This window comes from Simochromis diagramma, unplaced genomic scaffold, assembly GCF_900408965.1.
Source record: "Simochromis diagramma unplaced genomic scaffold, fSimDia1.1 OVJJ01000293.1, whole genome shotgun sequence".
NCBI lineage: Eukaryota > Metazoa > Chordata > Actinopteri > Cichliformes > Cichlidae > Simochromis > Simochromis diagramma.
This window is the reverse complement of record NW_024386801.1, coordinates 2,529,537-2,545,795: the sequence shown is the minus strand read 5'-3', so window position 1 is coordinate 2,545,795 and position 16,259 is coordinate 2,529,537. Positions and strand designations below refer to the sequence as shown.

Sequence of the window (16,259 nt, the reverse complement as noted above, 5' to 3'; positions counted from 1 at the left end):
TCAACTGGTGTCAGATCAAGTACACTGACCATTAAAATTTAAGGATAAACCATTGATTTGCAACGTTTGCACAAAAAGTAGATGAAGCAGGTGAATAACAGTCGGGATTTAATGTGGCAAAATTAACATGTGCCTCCTTTACATATGCTCCATCTTTTTGCCAAATATCATGGAATGGAGCCATTTGATTATTTGTGCTATTTTGCTGACAGACAGCACTGAAAACCTCAAAATCAGGACTGAAATCATAAGGCTGCCGGTCACAATTCCTCACACTGTTTGAAAGAGACAGTGAGTGATTCATCGGATCAACTTTCCTGTGAAAAATGATTCATTCAATGTTTTAAACAACAAGCGCATAAAAACTGCAATAAAGTGTCTATTTATATATGTGCATCAATACAGAAAATCTTCTTGTGAAATATTTTCTCATGTGGCATTCCTTCCATTTGATATGTAAATTGTCAAACTGTTCCAGTCACAAAATTATAGTTAATATTTTCTAAAACTTTTGAATGAATCTGCAGTAAATCCCTTATTATATTTAGTACATTCACATCTAAAATATTTCAATGTTGTGATTTTTCAAGCATCTCCCAAGTACTGGATTAACTTGAACTAGGACAGTTGAACTTATTTTGCAGTCTGGTGAAAATGATCCAGTCATTCGATAGAGAAGTCAGCAGACAATCTCACTTGCTCCTTCTGGAAATTTTCACACAAACACCATTTTTAGGACCAAGAGTGCTTAACGACTTCAACTCAAGAGGAACCTGAAAAAAAGAGTGCCCTCGATAAAACAAACATCTTTTTTCAGGACTGGCTGTTAATGAACATTCATGAGATTTGCTGAGCAGCTCTAAGTCAAACGTACCTCAGTCTTAGAGCAGGCAGTGATGTTGAAGTTGTGGAACAGATGCATTAAAGCCAGTTTGATTTCAAGCTGGGCGAGCTTCATTCCCACACAGTTACGGGGGCCAGCCCCAAATGGTAGGTATACGAATGGATGTCGACTGGCCTTGGCCTCTGGTGTAAACCTGGGGATCAACAGCAAGTTGTTGTTTTTTTAAGTTGAATGAAAAGCATTGGAAACTAAAAGACCACATTCTTAATGAGACAAATAGCTGAAAAGGGTGGAGTGCCTACTCTTTTCAGGGACGAGTTGCTGCCCCAAGTGCAGGGGTTTAAGTATCTCAGGGTCTTATGAAGACCCTCAGAAGTGAGGGGAAAATGGAGTGGGAAATTGACAGACAGATTGGGGCCACTGCTGAAGAGATGTGGAGGCTGCATTGGTTCGTTGTGGTAAAGAAAGAGCAGAGCATGAAAGCAAAACTCTCAATCCAAGTCCAGCAACTCCAAGTCCAGCAACTGGTCTCTTCAGTTTCCAGACTGTTGTTAAAAAGAGGAGATACTACTAACTGATACTACTAACTACTGACACTGCAATGTGCCAACTCCCAACAAATTCAAAATCAAGCTATATCTCAGTTTAAATGTTCTATTTTGAATAAATTATGGGTTTATAAGATTTGTAAATAAATGCATTGTTTTTATTTACATTTTACACTGTGTCCCAACTTTTTGAATTGAGATTGTATTTGTGGGTTGCAGATGTGATAATTTCACTACACAAAAGTGTTTACCACACCCAAAAAATGTATTTGTACCACTGTACAGAAAAATATTTAATGTGTTGTTAATATACAGCTGAAATCATGTTAATAAGTCGACATTTGACTGCCGTCACAAGTCAGTCTTTTTACTCGTTTCAGACAGAACTGAAGCACCTCTCAGGAATGAACTTCTCAGGCTCGGGCCAGTGTTCTGGGTCATAATGGAGGAAGCCTGCAGGGATCTCCAGTATTGCTCCTTTAGGAAGTTGCTGACCATTCACCACACAGTCATGATCTATTTCTCGTGCAAACCTTAGTGGGAAAATTTCAAAATTACACAGTTACAGAATGGTCACACACAGTATCGACAGAAGAGCTGTAACTTTATTTACTTTATTTATTTACTTTATTACGTTATGTAATTCCCTGACCACTGCCACCCCCAGAGAAACTAAAGGGGGAAAAACAGTGAAAATAAATTTAACATCATTATCAAAACTGTTATTTCCTTAATTTATTTGGACTTTTAAGCTCTATTGCTTTTTGCTGTCAGTTATAGTTGCCATTGCCTCTCTTGCCTCCCCTGCTCTCTATTTCTCTGTACATAGCTCCATTCAAAGAAGAAGAGTTTAAGCGTAATGATAGCTACAAAAGCATTTTTAATGCATCTGGATCCAAATGTGAACAGAGCTTAACCCAAATGTCAAAAGATCAGAAAACATCTGCATTGCTGAACCCATCTTTGATCTTTCAACAGTAATGATGATGATGATAGTAAGAAGAAGAAGAAGAAGAAGAAGAAGAAGAAGAGAGGTTTTCCGGATGATAGAATTATGGCTATACCCCATGAAAAGCTAATTAAGGGACAATGCTGAAAATCTTCCTATATCACAGGGTACCAAAGCTACCCCACTGTAGCCCCAATTGACATCCTTCTTTACCTGAATCCAGGAGGGTAGAGGCGTAATGCTTCACATATAACCATGTCCAAATACTTCAGCTCCTGCACATTTGTGTAATCAGGTGAGTCCTACAAAGCAAACAGCATGACAATCAATGACTGTCCACAACTGCATGAATCAAAATAGATCAGAACCAACTGTAAAACACTCACATGTCTAGTGTAGAAATCATCCACCTCTTTCTGTACTCTGAGTTGACATTCAGGGTGGAGGGCCAAGAGGTAGCAGGTGAAAGCCAGAGTGCTGCTACTGGTTTCATAGCCTGCCAGGAGGAAGATGAAAGCCTGACCAACAATCTCATCCTCAGTCATCATCTTTTTCTGTGGACGCCTGACAGACGGCTCCTGTGAATGAGGAAGGTCATTTTCCTGAACTGTGCCTGAAGACTGGGTCTGCTGGTTGTTGTCACCGATCTCATCGGTGTCATTTGAAGTGTCAAAGCGCTCCAATGACACACACTCTTCAGTGGTTCGAGCATCTAACATCAGCTGAAGGAAGTCTCTACGCCTCTACATGTAAAAGAAATAAATAAGAAAGATAGGAAAATGACAGTTTCAAAGCCACACACAGATTTAGGAAAGTCTGAGATTCACCTGCTCAGGAGGCTGCTCCTCTCTCTGTTTGATGATTTTGTGAATGCTGTTAATGAAGAAATGACTCATCTTGTCTCGTCTTTTGCTGGGTATGAACCTCGACAGAGGAGCCATGATGGAGGGAAAAGCAACTAAAGACAGAAACACACAAATCTGCAGAGAAATGCCAACTGTATACACAGGTATATCAACAAAAATGCTTAAATACTTCTTTGGCATATTCTACAGCTATTTAACCTTTCTGAAATTCTTTCTTACAATTCTTTGTGATCAACTTTCTCTTTTAATGTCCTACATAAATATCTGAAATTCAATTGTGTTATAATAATGACTCACAGAAAAGTAACAAGACAGACTTGAAGAAATCATTGGTGAAGGCCATCTGAGCGTGTTGGACAAGCGGGTCATCTGGGTTATTCTGCGAGTCCACCTGAGTTGCAAATGCCACACTGGCAATAACATCCATGGTAAAGTAGCCAAAGTATCTGCAAAATAGCATCAAATTTTAGAAATATGAACAGTGAAAGAAAAAAATACAGTAGAAGTAAAGTAGACAAACTGCTTTCAGGCTTTCCTCATTGTTTATGTATTTACCTGTGGATATCAAAGGCCTCTCCTGACTCAGCGTAGACATGCAAATTCTTCATCAGGGTATCAATGGCTGTGTTGATGAGAGGAACCATCTACACTCAAATGGAGAGATAATGACAGATGCAGAATAGTCCTATAAACACTTCAGTGAATCATAATGGGTCCATAAACATAAAAAATGGGGGACAGGTCCATGTAATTCCATAAACACCACTACCACAGCTACTTAAATTACACATACAACATAGTTCCAGGAATCTAAGTTGTCAGTTGGGATCCTATGTGGTCGGGAGGCTTTTGCAATCTGGTAGGGTCTCCCATGTCAAATTGGTCCTGGGTGAGGAACCAGACGAAGGGCGATTCAGACAACTATTGTCAGTGCAAAAACAAGGGAACAGTTTACCCTGCGCTGCACAGGGTTACTGGGACACCACCCTGGAGTCATGCCTGTAGAGGGTGCGTGGGGTTCCATGCCTTAGCCTATGGGGCATGGCTGGGCGCAGGGTATTGGGACATGGAATGTCACCCCTCTGTTGTGGAAAGAGCCTGAGCTAGTGCTTGAGATTGAATGATACCGGCTATATATAGTTGGGCTCACCTCAAAGCATGACTTGGACCCTAGAACCAGCCTCCCGGAGAGGGGCTGGGCTCCAGCCTGGTAGTGATGTGTTGGTCGCGAACGAAATGGCTTTTAGAGCCAGATCTTTGACGTGAACGACGCGAGCCAGCTCCTTATCGCGAGCCGTGGTTTTTTCTTTTTCTTTTTCTTTCTCCCACCCTCTCTCGCACTTTTTTCCCGCTTCACTCTGCATGCGAGCCTTGTGCTTTGCGCTGGGCAGAGGGGGGAGGGGCGGTAGTTACACTCGCAGTAGCACAGGAACAGAGCAGGAGGGAGAGAGAGAGAAAGAGAGCCAGGGACAACAACGTCACATTAGAAAGGTATAGTAATCATCCACAACTATTTTCAGTTGCGGATGATAAAGGATTCAGAAAGTTTATTCATGCAGGTCCATATGACAGAGAATATGCATCTTCTTTTTGTTTTCATATTTTAATTTATATTTAATTGTGTTGTGGTTTGCAGTGTTTTGTGTTGTTTCATTTTAAATTTGTTTAAAAGGAAAAAGCTGAAAATGTAAATAGTTAAAAGTTGAACTGTGACTAGTTGGTTTTTGTATTATATGATTTATTTATTACATTTTATGTGGAGTGAATAAATAAAAGTATATTTACGGTGGCCCCTACAAACAAAGCACGTACAAACTTCAAAACACGTACAAACCCTGAAGCACGTACAAACTCCAAAACACGTACAAAACACAACAGAAGTGCTCCAGGATGCTAGGGCCCAGTGTTGAGCTTTTGTTACCTAGTGGCTACACAAGCCAGCAAGTACCAACGACCGGATTTGGTGTGTGGTAGTAACAGGTAAATGAACATATATGAATGCTTGTGTATAAATACACAAACAATACGCATATGCTTTCAATCGTGTAATTTAAGTGATCTAGGTAGCTCTGTTTTGAAGTTCAGTTAACGCTAGAAATGTGTTTTGGAGTTTGTATGTGTTTTGTGTGTAGGGGTCACTGTATATATTTATATATAAACATATATAAATAAAACCACTTTTTTTTTTACATTAGTAATTCCTTTTGTGCATAATTTTATATTATTGTTAATAATAAATTAATTAAAGCAACAAAACAACCTGAAGAGCCGGTTGGGAGCTGAAAGAGCCGGCTCTTTTTAGTGAGTCGAGCCGAAAGAGCCGGCTCTCTAAAAAGAGCCAGAATTCCCATCACTACAGCCTGGAGTTGCTCTCGCTGAGAGGCAGCAGGCTGGGGTGGTTATTCTGTTATGCCAGGGGCGATTTTAGCCCAATCAAAGCACCCCCAAAGATTTCTTACTTTTTTTGACAATATTTGCTATTTGTGTGACACACTGCTAAAAATATAAAAAGCATACAGTACTTGGTTGAGACATAACATTTGGTTTGTTCCAGCTCCACTCTCCCCTGCTCTGGCTCTAGCGCTGTTGCTGCCAGAGCGCTGGTGGCTGAGACGCAGCAGAGCGGAGGTGGAAGTGCCTGGCTTAAAACAGGACTGTTTAGCTGCATTTAACCTTCAGTTACTGTCCGAAAGTCTCCTTATATTTCAATCGCATCGCTATAAGTGCAATGTTAATTTCTGCCGATAAGTTCCACTTTGTTCTTACTGTTTGCTGCGGTGATGACGTCACATGCTTTTACGACGGTCCTGCCGTATCACGAGTCGGAGGAGCACTAGGCATGTTTTTCTCCATGAGTGCGGGGGAATAGCGATCTCCAGCCGTGTGCGTTCCTGTGCAAATAACCACACGTCTGTCCACCCCTCCCACCATGTTCAAACATACATTTCAATCAATTTTATTATTGTATCATCAGATCTGTGGCTGTATGTTCTGGACACTCGAGTGAAGAAAGGAACTGCAAACTGATCACCACCTGGTGGTGAGTTGGATCAGGTGGGGAGGGAGGATGCTGGACAAACCTGGTGCACCCAAACGTGTAGTGAGGATGTCTGAATAGACCATGTTCAGCACCTCCACAGCTGAGGCTGCTGCACTGAGCTGCAACTGTAAGGTGTTTTGTACCTTGGTGGTAAACAAACCGAATGGTGGACACTGGAGGTAAAAGGAGGTATCAAGCTGAAGAAGGAAGCCTGTCAGGCTTGGCTAGCCTGTAGGACTCCAGGAACAGCTCATGGGTGCCAATAGACCAAGTGGAACACGGCTCAGGCAGTGGCTGCAGCAAAAACCTGGATGTGTTGGGTGTTTCCTGGACAGAATATCTAGTTGTATCCAGGTGGTGGGGGGGGTTTCCACTTTGATGGCCTCAGGATTTCATCTTAGCGTTTTGGCTTCATTAGGTGATGACTTCCAGTTTGCACTGGAGCGGTTCGTGGCTGAGTACAAAGCAGCATGAATGAGAATTAGCACCTCCAATCCAAGACCATGGTTCACAGCTGGAAAAGAGTGGAGTGGCCACTCTGGGTCATGGACAAGTTACTGTCCCAGGTGGATGGATTTAAGTATCTTGGGATGTTGTTCATGAGTAGCTTGCAAGAGAGAAGAGAGAGCTTAGGATAAAAGTGAAGCTCTCGAGTTACCGGTCTACGTCCCCCCAGATGAGCTGGAAGAGGTGACTGGGGTGAGAAATTTGGCCTTCCCGTCTCAGAATGTTGCACTGGCGACCCAAACCCGGATAAGCACCAGAAGATGAGATGTGATGTCATGTATCTTATCTTATCTTATCTCACTTAATGAGAACTTTATTTTCTCACTTCTTTCATCTTGGCAGCACTGAAAGATGGGGTCAGGACGCTCCGTACTCGTTTCCACTGTTCATTCCTTAACTGGAGAAGGCAATCAGATACAGGCTTTTTGGCAAACACAAATTTCTGCAGAGAGATAAGAGAGCACAGGCAAAACAATCTGTAATAACCCCTCAGTAACTCTTGTGTGACAATCAGGAATAAACACACATGTTGCATCTTTGCTTTGTATAATTTCCTTACATTCCTGTTAGGGAAGTTGCTGAAGTCCTTCACCAGCAATTGTCTGAGCATATCAGGGTCTGCTACCACTATCACTGGTGTCCGGCCCAAATAATACCTGAAGTATGAGTCCAGACAAAAGATGATGGGTAAAGTATCATCTCAAACTGTAGATTATTTATAGAAGCAAAATATTCACAATCTTATTTCAGTAGTTGCTGTTGTAGGATGTATTTTTACTTACCCACATACTTTACCATATGTTTTGACAAGATCATTCAGAGGTTTGAAAAAACCCTGAAAAGAATATTTAAAAAATACAGTCGATGTAACAGTCAGCTGACAATAATGACACAAATATGAGAACAAGGACACCATCCCAGTTTGATGCAAAATCAAGCAGATGTTGAAGGTAACTCTGGTCTTCCTTTGTTACACTGTATCTTACCTGCTGAAACATGAATAAGTTGCCAAAGAAAGGCACTGGCTTTGGGTGTTTGATGCCACATCGTGACAGGACTGAGAAGGGACGGACTGAATACCTACAGGCAAAAGTGTTGAAATGTGTTGTTTGTAGGTTGAATGAAAAGAATTTGTGTCAAATGCAGTAAAAACCAGAGCTCACCTTTACCTGGATTCTGTCTAGAGTTATTGTTGCATTCGTTTGCACTGTCTGCTTTATAAAATGTCAATGTATGTGCTTTATGGCACTAGCAGATTATCTACATGTCCTTATTTCCCTTGAAAAAAGTGTATCATTGACATACTCACCAGTAGAGGAGACCAAGAAAAATGAGGAAGAGTGTCACAGATATTTTGCTGGTCTCAGTTTTGAATACATTTAGAAAGTCACCTGCAGCCTGCATGTTGGAAAATCTTCTCTCAGTTTTCAACCATTAATAGGAGAAAAAGGCCCCTGGAGAGAAAAACAGCAAAAAAAGAATTAGTTATACTAATATTTCTATTCAATACTTTAGTCATGACTTTCACTAGAACAAAGCATTTAAAGGTATTGTGCAGAAATTCAGGCTTTTGGGGAAATAAACACCTGCCAAAGACCATACATCTATTCCATGTTGTCAAGCCGCTTTGTCCCCGATCAGTTGTGTGGTTTCTTCCAAGACTTTCTACTTACTGAAGCTTTGTTTGTAGCCTTGAGAACTCACCTGAAGAGGAGAGATGTCTGTTCCTATTGTATCCACTTCTGCTTTGTGCACACAAATGTTAAACCACAGATAAAATAGTAACTACGGATTTGGATCGCCTCACCACCTCCATAAATGAGACAGAGCAGGGTAAAGGTAATGAGTTAAAGAGCTGCTATTGCACAAACTTGTAGGGGTCCATAGTTCAGCTTTGCTTTTCTTTAGTCAACTGTCTGAACCTGTATTGCAGTTTTTAACCCTGATGTAAATCATGTAATGTTACGCTAGCCAAAGAAAATTACTTCTTGAAGAAAGAAGATGCGAGAACAATATGCAACACAGGAGCTTTATTTGATGACAAGAAAAAACGTCTATCAAAAGTGACATAAAGTGACACAAAAAGACTAAACTGAAGATGCCAAAATATTCATAAAATTATTTTCTTTTTTGCAGCTATAAAGCGGGAGGCTTAACTTGTCTTTGCCATCCCTGGCTGTTTGACAGCCTTTTTACACAAGTAGAGCCTCAAAACACCTTGGAAAACCTGCCACAGTTTTTCATCAAAGTTAAACTTTCTCAGTCGATTCTTTCTCTTCATGCAATACAAAGTTGAGACATCACCAGTATTGATTTTGTCGTGCTGTAGAGAAAATTTGAATCAGATGTTTTGTCTCTAAAGAGTCATGAAGGTTGTCTAAATGGTACAAGATAGATGTTTTTACACCTATTTTTACTGATAGACAGATTTTTATTTCAATACAGAAAATTTCACATGAATATAAAAACTGCAAAATTTTCTAAATGTGTTCTTTTCATTATTTGCACAATTTTGTTTACAACCAGCACTGAAAATCTCAGCATTGGGGATGATATAAATGCTGCATGTTGCAATTCCTTTCATTGTCTGTAGAGAGTGCTCGCGCCCAATGTGTGTAGACACTGTGTCCCAATCCACCTGGAAGAATTTAGAATGTGCCAGATTAAATCAACTTTGCTGTCAGAAAAGATTTAGTATTTTATGATTTGCAAAAAGTAGTGATTTCTATGGAGTGCCAGGACTGCCATAATGAATTAATTAAATACACCATTAAATAATTAATTAAATGTGGCAATAATTAATTAAAATGTGTCATAACTATTTATTTAATTAATTAATTCCAATTTTAATTAATTATTGCCACATTTAATTCATTATTTAATGGTGTATTTAATTAATTCATTATGGCAGTCCTAGCACTCCATAGATTTCATCCACTTTATTTGCACGTGCTTTAATAAAGAATAATATCAGATATATTGTCATGTTTCATTTCTCTCATTCTCAAACAGTTGTAATCACAAAATTACAATTTATATGTGCCTGAGAAACATTTGCATTAATTATCAGTCAATCCCTTATTATATTTAAGTCTAAATATTTCAGTGTTGCATTTTTTTCAAACATCTACCAGGTCCTGACTATAAATGAAACAAGTGCCACTGAACTGATGGACATACAGTAAGAGATTGTTATGTTTCAGTATGGTGTAAATGATTTAATCAGCTGATGACAGATGAGCTCCTTGTTCTCTTCTTGTGATTTTCACAAAAACACCATTTTTGGGTCCAAGAGTGCTGGATGACTTCAACTCAAGAGGAACCTGAAGATAAAAAGAGAACATCTTCCACATATTTGTGTAAAAATATCTTAAAAATGGAAGCATCTGACAAATGTGTATCTAACCAGTAGTCATAGGATTACATGACTATTTGCAGCTTATGGCAGTTTCAAATGTCCAATAAACTCCAGCATAGTCATTATTTGCAGCTGATAATACTGACCGTCCAAAATTGTATATGACATTAAAGCAAAAAACAATTAAAGGACATGTGAGAGTAGTTTTTGGTCATGCTTCCACTAAAACCTAAATTTAAAGATAGGTTTTCTTACCGGTGGTTACCTTACGGCATAATATACAAATATATTGATGTTTTCAGTTTTTTCAGTGTAATTCACAGTAAACAGTGGTTGTAGAATTACATGCTTGTAGTTATAAATTCAACAGTCTTACAGTTATCCAGTGTAGGAATTACTTTAATGAAAATGTATGGGTTTTCTCTTATTGCATCCTACCTTAGTATCAGAACAGGCTTTTATGTTGAAGTTGTGGAACAGATGCATTAAAGCCAGTTTGATTTCAAGCTGGGCGAGCTTCATTCCCACACAGTTACGAGGGCCAGCTCCAAATGGTAGGTATACGAATGGATGTCGAGCGGCCTTGGCCTCTGGTGTAAACCTGGAAAACAACAGCAAGTTTTTTTTTTAAAGAAGAATGAAAAGCATTGGAAAATAAAGGAAATCCCATGCATGGTTCAGTCCCAGTTCCAAAAATCTTTTACTGTGTGTAAAGAAAACAGAATGCATTGATTTACAAACAACAAATCCAGATGCTGAACTGGCCTGCCTGCAGTCTGCACCTTTTACCAACTGAAAACATTTAGCACATCATGAAAGTGCAAAGTGCAAAAAAGAAGTCCTGAGACTGTTGAGCATCGAGGGTCTTATACAGTATCAGACAAGAATGAGACAACATTCTTCTCCCAAAGGTCCAGCAGCTGGTCTCCTCAGACTGTTGTTAAGAAGAGGGGATACTACTAACTGGTAAATATCGCAGTGTCACAACTTCAAAGCTGCCAACAAAAACAACAAGAGCAAATGTTGTTTCATGAAATAATAAAATGTCTCAGTTTAAATGTTTTCAGTCTTGTCCTATTGTGAATGAAATATATGTTTATAAGATTTGTAAATGCATTGTTTTAATTTACATTTTACACAAAAGTGTTTACCACACCATAACAATTTTATTTGTACCACTGTACAGAAAAATATTCCATGTGTATGTTGTTAATATACAGCTGTTATTCGTGTTAATAAGTCAACATTTGAATGGCTGTGACTCACTTCAAAGTTAACTTCAATTGGTGCTATTTTTAAATGTGAATTTTCGGCACCCAGTCATTATTTCAGTAAACACAAGTCAGTCTTTTTACTCGTTTCAGACAGAACTGAAGCACCTCTCAGGAATGAACTTCTCAGGCTCGGGCCAGTGTTCTGGGTCATAATGGAGGAAGCCTGCAGGGATATCCAGTATTGCTCCTTTAGGAAGTTGCTGACCATTCACCACACAGTCATGTTCTATTTCTCGTGCAAACCTTAGTGGGACAAAATATGACAAAAAAGATTGTTTTACAGAATCCAAATACTGTTTTCTTTATTCCACACAGTTATAATTGGACTCAGCATATTCATAAGAGCTGTAACTGTCAGCATGAAGTGTTTCCCCACCACTCTATTGACTTTAGCTGTCATTTATAGTTGCAGTCATGTCCTCCTCTCTGTTTCTCTGTACTTGTGTCCATTTAAGGAAGATGAGTTTAAGTGTACTGATAGTTACTGAACATATTTTAATGCATCTGCAACCAAATATGAACAGAACCTGAGCCTTAACGTCCCAAAGTCAGAAAACATCTGTATTACTGAAATGCACTAATGTTGGATCTTGCAACCGCGTCAGTAATTATAATAATGATGATGATAATAATAATAATGACGATAGAGTTTTTACCGATGATAGGATTATGGCTATACCCCATGAAAAGCTACAAACAAACAACTTTTATTTGTCACATACACAATCATAAATAGTACAACATGTAGTGAAATGCTTGCATTGGAGCTTCGGACAGGCTGCAAACGTAGCTGCGCCATTCGAGGGCTTGGTTGTTGTTTTTTTAGCATGGGAAGTCTAGCCAGGACCCTTAATGAATAATGGGTGGAAATCGAACTTGCAACTCCTGCTCGAAAAGTGTGTAGTCTTACTACTAATGTTTCAAAAAAAGCCAAAACTGAAAATCTTCCAAAGTCACAGCATACGACTCCAGGCCCCACTGTGGCCAACCTTCATATCCAATTGACATCCTTCTTTACCTGAATCCAGGAGGGTAGAGGCGTAATGCTTCACATATAACCATGTCCAAATACTTCAGCTCCTGCACATTTGTGTAATCAGGTGAGTCCTACAAAGCAAACAGCATGACAATCAATGACTGTCCACAACTGCATGAATCAAAATAGATCAGAACCAACTGTAAAACACTCACATGTCTAGTGTAGAAATCATCCACCTCTTTCTGTACTTTGAGTTGACATTCAGGGTGGAGGGCCAAGAGGTAGCAGGTGAAAGCCAGAGTGCTGCTACTGGTTTCATAGCCTGCCAGGAGGAAGATTACTGCCTGACCAACAATCTCATCCTCAGTCATCATCTTTTTCTGTGGACGCCTGACAGACGGCTCCTGCTGGCTCCCGTTTTCTTGAACTGTGCCTGAAGACTGGGTCTGCTGGTTCCTGACATCAGTCTCATGAGCATCGTTTGATGTGTCAAAGTGCTCCAATGACACACACTCTTCAGTGGCTCGAGCATCTAATATCAGCTGAAGGAAGTCTCTACGCCTCTACGTGTAAAAGAAATAAATAAAAATGAAAGGAAAAGGACTCTTTCAAAGCAATGCACAGATTTGGGAATGTTGAAAGTCTGAGATTCACCTGCTCAGGAGGCTGCTCCTCTCTCTGTTTGATGATTTTGTGAATGCTGTTAATGAAGAAATTATTCATCTTGTCTTGTCTTTTGCTGGGTATGAACCTCAACAGAGGAGCCATGATGGAGGGAAAAGCAACTAAAGACAGAAACACACAAATCTGCAGAGAACTGCATACACAGGTATATCAACAAAAATGCTTCATACTCAATACATAGAATTATTTATCATGCTTAACTATAACTTTAAGGAATTCCCCACATTCCTACATGTATTTATTTTCTTTGCCCTCATCTTCTTTTATTATTGTCCCATTTACATATCTCAGTTTCATTAATTTTATAATAATGACTCACAGAAAAGTAACAAAATAGGCCTGAAGAGATTATTGGTGAAGGCAATCTGAGCGTGTTGGACAAACGGGTCATCTGGGTTGTTCTGCGAGTCCACCTGAGTTGCAAATGCCACACTGGCAATAACATCCATGGTAAAGTAGCCAAAGTATCTGAAAGATGGCATGCTATCAGAAAAAGATGAACAATGACAGAAAAAAAACACAAAAAAATATTATTTTAATTTTTGCTTTACCTATGGATGTCAAAGGCCTCTCCTGACTCAGCGTGGACATTCAGATTCTTCATCAGGGCATCAGTGGCTGTTTTGATGAGCGGAACCATCTACACTCAAGTGGAGAGATAAGGACAGATGTAAACCAGCTCTATATACTCCAGTGAATCATCATAGGTCTATAAACATAGAAAATGGGGGAAAGGTAGCTCCATAAACACAACAGCACAAACACTTAAACTACACATATTGCAAAAGATGCAGACATGCAGTAACCAACTGCAAAAGTGAACGCTGGGTGTTTAAAGGTTTATGAGTTCCTTCTGGTCACAAAGAAAAATATTTAACTTGCTGACCAGTTGAAATGAAGACATAAAGAAGGTACAAAGTTAATATTAAATTTATTTAAATTTACACTTAAATGATACAAATTATGTATTAATAACAGTTACAAAGAAACACCAGCAAGAACTGGATGTTTAGCTCTTTTACCAGAAACTTTGAGGTTTTTACTTCCTCATTTCAAACATTGTGTAAGCTAAAGATGGGGGAGATGTAAAAATAAATAACAAACACATAAATTATTAAATTTGTAAACTGACTTAAACAGGAGAGAAAAAAAATGGCACTGAGTTTTGGATACACACAAGATTCAAATCATTCTCTTATAGGTAAAAGTTCTCAGCTTAATTAAAGGAATCTTGCTGATCTTCTAGTTCATATCTTATCTTATCTATCTTGGATATATGAGGAATCTTTATTTTCTCACTTCTTTCATCTTGGCAGCACTGAAAGATGGGGTCAGGACGCTCCGCACTCGTTTCCAGCGTTCATTCTTTAACTGGAGCAAGCAATCGGATATAGGCTTTTTGGCAAACACAAATCTCTGCCCAGAGAAATAAGACAGCACAGGCACAAAATGTGTAATAACTGCTCAGTTATTTGTGTGAGAATCAGAAATAAACTCACATCATGCATCTACATGCTCTATATAATGTTCTCACCCTTCTATTAGGGAAGCTGCTGAAGTCCTTCACCAGCACTTGTCTGAGCATATCAGGGTCTGCTACCACTACCACTGGTCTGCGGCCCAAATAATACCTGAAATATGCAGCGTATACTTTAGTGACCAACCAAGTGTAAAGTGTCATCTCATTTCACTCTGTAGATTAATCAATAAACTCAAAAAACTGTAGATCATTTATATAAGCAAAATATTCACAATCTTATTTCAGTAGTTGTTGTTGTAGGATGAACTTTTACTTACCCACATACTTTACCATATGTTTTGATAAGATCATTCAGAGGTTTGAAAAAACCCTGAAAAGAATAATTAGAAAAATACAGTCGATGTAACAGTCAGCTGACAATAATGACACAAATATGAGAACAAGGACACCATCCCTGTTTGATGCAAAATCAAGCAGATGTTGAAGGTAACTCTGGTCTCCCTTTGTTACACTGTATCTTACCTGCTGAAACATGAATAAGTTCCCAAAGAAAGGCACTGGCTTTGGATGTTTGATGCCACATCGTGACAGGACTGAGAAGGGACGGACTGAATACCTACAGGCAAAGGTGTTGAAATGTGTTGTTTGTAGGTTGAATGAAAAGAATTTATATCAAATGCAGTAAAGACCAGAGCTCACCTTTACCCGGATTCTGTCTAGAGTTATTGTTGCATTCGTTTGCACTGTCTGCTTTATATGTAAGTGTGAGTGCCTTATGACACGCAATTATATAAGTGACCTCATTTCTACTGAACAATGAACATCACAAATAAGCCACCAAAATTTTTTTTACTCACCAGTAGAGGAGACCAAGAAAAATGAGGCTGAGTGTCACAGATATCTTGCTGGCCTCAGTGTTGAATACATTTAGAAAGTCACCTGCAGCCTGCATGTTGGAAAATCTTCTCTCACTTTTCTACCATGAACAGGACAAAAAAGGCTCCTGGAGATTAAAACAGCACAAAATAATTAATTATACTAAAATTATTGTCGAATATCTTTGTCATGGCTTTCACTTACGGTATTTTAAACACCAAAGCTGTGTAGTAACTCCTTCTGCAAGGGAAACAAACATATGACAGTGATCATACATATTGTCAGGCTTGTCTCTAACAGATTAGCCGTACGGTTTCTCCCAAGACTTGTTAATTTTTGAAGCTTTGTTTTAGCCTTGAGAACTCACCTTAAGAGGAGTTCCTAATGTATCCACCACTGTTTTGTGTGCACAAATGTTAAACCACGGGTAAAATACTAACTACATGCATTGCCTCACCACATCCATAAATGAGACAGAAACCACTCCCACTTGTGTAGAAATGTGGCAGTGAGGCAAAGGTACTATTGGATTTATTTGTAGAAGTCCAGGGTTCAGTTTTTGTTTTCACTGCATTTGTCTGAATTTGTAATGCAGCTTTTAACCCTGATGTAACTCATGTTATGCTACGCTAGCCAATAGAAATTAATGTCTCTACAACACTGAATTTTTTTGTGATCACAAGATATATTGTTTTTCACAAAGTTCTACTGCTCCTATAGAGAGACTGCAGAATAAATTTATATCATGTCAAAACATTTGTAATGTTGTAGTAACTGAAGAATCCCACGGTAACAAGTCACTGAATCTCCAAAAGTTGCTTCTGTTCATCTGGACGTAGCGTTTTGTGGGAGAA

At 39.1% G+C, this 16,259-nt stretch overlaps 2 protein-coding genes across 5 annotated transcripts; both read right to left on the bottom strand.

The window, feature by feature from the left end:
* Positions 1-641: 641 nt before the first annotated feature.
* LOC120729483 (thromboxane-A synthase-like) lies at positions 642-8,640 on the bottom strand. Its single transcript, XM_040025095.1, has 14 exons — positions 8,459-8,640; positions 8,064-8,208; positions 7,741-7,834; positions 7,537-7,589; positions 7,314-7,410; positions 7,080-7,196; positions 3,763-3,851; positions 3,505-3,653; positions 3,169-3,299; positions 2,728-3,084; positions 2,555-2,643; positions 1,788-1,925; positions 875-1,037; positions 642-773 (listed from the first exon to the last, which is right to left on the bottom strand). Exons 2-14 carry the CDS (start codon positions 8,156-8,158, stop codon positions 693-695), a joined length of 1,653 nt encoding a protein of 550 aa, XP_039881029.1. The 5' UTR covers positions 8,159-8,208; positions 8,459-8,640; the 3' UTR covers positions 642-692.
* A 115-nt stretch (positions 8,641-8,755) lies between these two features.
* Positions 8,756-15,875, bottom strand: LOC120729482 (thromboxane-A synthase-like). Of its 4 annotated transcripts, XM_040025092.1 has the most exons (16): positions 15,773-15,870; positions 15,610-15,645; positions 15,387-15,532; positions 15,052-15,145; positions 14,847-14,899; positions 14,584-14,680; positions 14,349-14,465; positions 13,601-13,689; positions 13,369-13,517; positions 13,020-13,150; positions 12,578-12,928; positions 12,405-12,493; positions 11,492-11,629; positions 10,551-10,713; positions 9,935-10,077; positions 8,756-9,392 (listed from the first exon to the last, which is right to left on the bottom strand). In XM_040025092.1, the coding sequence occupies exons 3-15, from the start codon at positions 15,479-15,481 to the stop codon at positions 9,973-9,975; spliced, it is 1,671 nt and encodes a 556-aa protein (XP_039881026.1). In that variant the 5' UTR covers positions 15,482-15,532; positions 15,610-15,645; positions 15,773-15,870; the 3' UTR covers positions 8,756-9,392; positions 9,935-9,972. The 4 variants fall into 4 exon arrangements, with proteins under 4 accessions (XP_039881026.1, XP_039881025.1, XP_039881028.1 ...); XM_040025091.1 differs by lacking the exon at positions 8,756-9,392 and having other exon boundaries at positions 9,620-10,077; XM_040025094.1 differs by lacking the exon at positions 8,756-9,392 and having other exon boundaries at positions 9,620-10,077; positions 15,387-15,505; positions 15,773-15,830.
* Between the last annotated feature and the right edge of the window lie 384 nt (positions 15,876-16,259).

What these genes read in the sequence shown, in the direction of transcription:
- LOC120729482 (XM_040025093.1), bottom strand. Translation starts at nt 15,481, where the DNA reads ATGCAGGCTGCAGGTGACTTTCTAAATGTATTCAACACTGAGGCCAGC. An exon ending in GCAGCTTCCCTAATAGAAGG is followed by an intron (nt 14,466 to 14,583) that starts GTGAGAACATTA and finishes TTCTCTGGGCAG; the next exon opens with AGATTTGTGTTTGCCAAAAA. An exon ending in AAGCCTGTTCTGATACTAAG is followed by an intron (nt 10,078 to 10,550) that starts GTAGGATGCAAT and finishes TTTTATCTTCAG; the next exon opens with GTTCCTCTTGAGTTGAAGTC.
- LOC120729483 (XM_040025095.1), bottom strand. Translation starts at nt 8,158, where the DNA reads ATGCAGGCTGCAGGTGACTTTCTAAATGTATTCAAAACTGAGACCAGC. An exon ending in GTCTGTCTTGTTACTTTTCT is followed by an intron (nt 3,300 to 3,504) that starts GTGAGTCATTAT and finishes TTCTGTCTTTAG; the next exon opens with TTGCTTTTCCCTCCATCATG. An exon ending in CTCTACCCTCCTGGATTCAG is followed by an intron (nt 1,926 to 2,554) that starts GTAAAGAAGGAT and finishes TTTCCCACTAAG; the next exon opens with GTTTGCACGAGAAATAGATC.